This window comes from Montipora foliosa, chromosome 3 (genome assembly GCF_036669935.1).
Source record: "Montipora foliosa isolate CH-2021 chromosome 3, ASM3666993v2, whole genome shotgun sequence".
NCBI classification, from domain to species: Eukaryota; Metazoa; Cnidaria; class Anthozoa; order Scleractinia; family Acroporidae; genus Montipora; species Montipora foliosa.
This window is the reverse complement of record NC_090871.1, coordinates 26,943,290-26,945,789: the sequence shown is the minus strand read 5'-3', so window position 1 is coordinate 26,945,789 and position 2,500 is coordinate 26,943,290. Positions and strand designations below refer to the sequence as shown.

At 35.6% G+C, this 2,500-nt stretch overlaps 1 protein-coding gene across 1 annotated transcript in view; it reads left to right on the top strand.

Moving 5' to 3' along the window:
• Positions 1 to 2,500, top strand: part of LOC137997202 (solute carrier family 35 member F6-like) — a 26,935-nt gene that overhangs the window by 13,713 nt on the left and 10,722 nt on the right. The window contains exon 7 of the mRNA XM_068843066.1: positions 1,933 to 1,992. Coding sequence (XP_068699167.1) covers positions 1,933 to 1,992 — 60 coding nt within the window. The remainder of the gene's footprint in view (positions 1 to 1,932; positions 1,993 to 2,500) is intronic.

Below are 2,500 nucleotides of genomic sequence, written 5' to 3'. Positions count from 1 at the left end.
TTATATGCTTGTTGGATCATGTATATGAGGCACCATTTGCAATTTTAAAAATGGAATGCCAAAGGTGACCAGAAATGCCTTTCATATTGGAGAGGTCTGAAACCCAGTATGTTGCCATGGTAACGAAACTTTTATGCTCAAATTGTGGAGCACATTTAGTAGAATCTTACTGCAAAGAATGAAACATTTCTGATGCAAATTGGCTGAGATATCCTTTTTTATCATATTTGATCAAAATTTGGTTGAGTGTATGACATCATCACTTGGCTAATTTGCATATTTTGAAAACTTGATTATCTCTGGAACAAAAGGAGATATTTGAAAATAGTAAAGAGCATTTTTCTTCTCATGCAGGTTACTTATTTATGTCTTAAAATGGCTTCGATAGAAAAGATGCAATTATTTTCGTCGTAGTGGCACTTTAAGAAATCATGTCATGTTGTCATGATGATCTTAGAGGTACCCTGAACTTTTAAATCAAAATGAATTGATCTCTGTGCCTAGTACTCTTACAAACATTTGGAATTGCGCATTTCAATTTTACATGGCATTGACACTTGGCCACAAGATGAGCCACTTCAGGCCCCACACAACCACTTTAGTCATTACATGTATATCATAAGGGGTAAGTGTCCTCTTAACCCATTGACACCTCAAACACCCTTAGTAGGACACCCAGAGTCGATGAGTAAAATCGTCTGGCTTTGCACAGATCGAGTAAAATCTGTTGAGTCTCTAAAATAAAAAAGAAAGTTACTGTAACGTTTTTAAAGTGTTGCTTTGACCAAAAATCAATTCTACTTTTTCTTTCTATTTCAAAACTATGTTAACTGAACACTATTAAGTGACTGAAGTTTTAAGCCTTCATTTTAAAAAAAACCACCTGTTTATTTTGAGTGAATTTTTTCTAATTAATGGTCCACCATTACTAACTTTAAAATCTTGAGAGAGCTGGATGGAGGATAAGATGACGTCAAAGACTCGGTAGTTTAAAAATGCAATGCGTGTGCACACATCTAAATTAATCTGCAGCACACCGGAGTTTTGAGCTTTCAGACTTTTAAACTCTCTGAGGTCCAATCGGTCATTCTTCAACATGAGTAATGGTGGCCATGAAATCCATTTAACTTGCACTCAAAGCAAACAACCTTTGGATAGAATTTGCCAGTCAGGTGTGAAGCAAATACGTACACTTTCAAAATCTGAAGGAAAAAGAAGAGTGAATTTTTTAATTGTAGTAGCACTTAAAGAACTGCTTTTAATGTCATGTGGTAAAGCATTCCTCAGTGTTTCCCTGAGTACCAATTAGAGAAGGATTTTGTGATGTATATTGATTTTCTTAACAAAATTAAAAAGCAAAATTTAAAAAAAAAGATGTTTGGATACAAGTAATGGACGACTCAAAAGGCTGCGCAAAAAAAGGTTAGACAGAGGTTAGGCGGTTAAAACCTGTGTCCCTTCCATTAACCCATTGACCCCTGGGAGTGAGACTTTACAGATTTTACTCTGTCTAACGCCAGACGATTTTACTCATCAACTGGGATGTCCTAGGGTGTGTCAATGGGTTAAAAAGCTTTTTTGTACATAACTTTTCTACTGTCTTTTTTAGATCTTCCTTATTCACAATGTATTATTAATATTTTAAGTTTGTTTTTAATCAATATCGTTAAGTGCCTTTAAGCATTAGGATATTGGTGCCATATAAATATTTTAGTATCATTATTAATGTATATCATTGTTATAGTTGTTAATAATTACTAATTATTAATCTCAAATTAATGCCAAACTACCCACAGTGCAGGACCTAACCAAACACTGCTTCTCATGCAAACTACTGCATCATGCAAAACTGCCAGCGAGGTTTCATAAAGAAACACTTGGTATTAGGTATGGAATAAAAATTAACGTAAAGCTGTTTTTTCTTCTTTCAAGAAAATATTTCTTAAGAGGAAGTTGTGGCCAATTCATTGGATTGGAATGATTGTTACTGTGGTAAGAAAAAACAATGAATATTATTACAAAGAAGTAGATGAAGCCTTTTAGTTCACTGAACATAATATGCCCGGATTTTCATTTGATTTTAATCTTTGTATGTCAGACCATGTCATTATAATTCCTTTAAACCTTTAAGCCCCGAGGGGTTCCCCATTGACGAGTAAAATCGTCTGGCGTTAGACAGAGTAACATCTATAAGTGCCATTTGGCACTATCGGGGCTGAAAGGGTTAAACGGGGACATAGTTTTTTCACGCTGTTAGCTTAACCCTTTAAGCCCCGAGGGGTTCCCCATTGACGAGTAAAATCGTCTGGCGTTAGACAGAGTAACATCTATAAGTGCCATTTGGCACTATCGGGGCTGAAAGGGTTAAAATCACCACGTTCCCCCCTCATAACATTAGTATGCCAGATTAGGTAATGACTTAGTAAGACTTTTTTTTTTACTTTTAACAACTTCAACCCTCTTCCACACGAGAGGCATTCTGTCTATGTGGGAGGAAGAT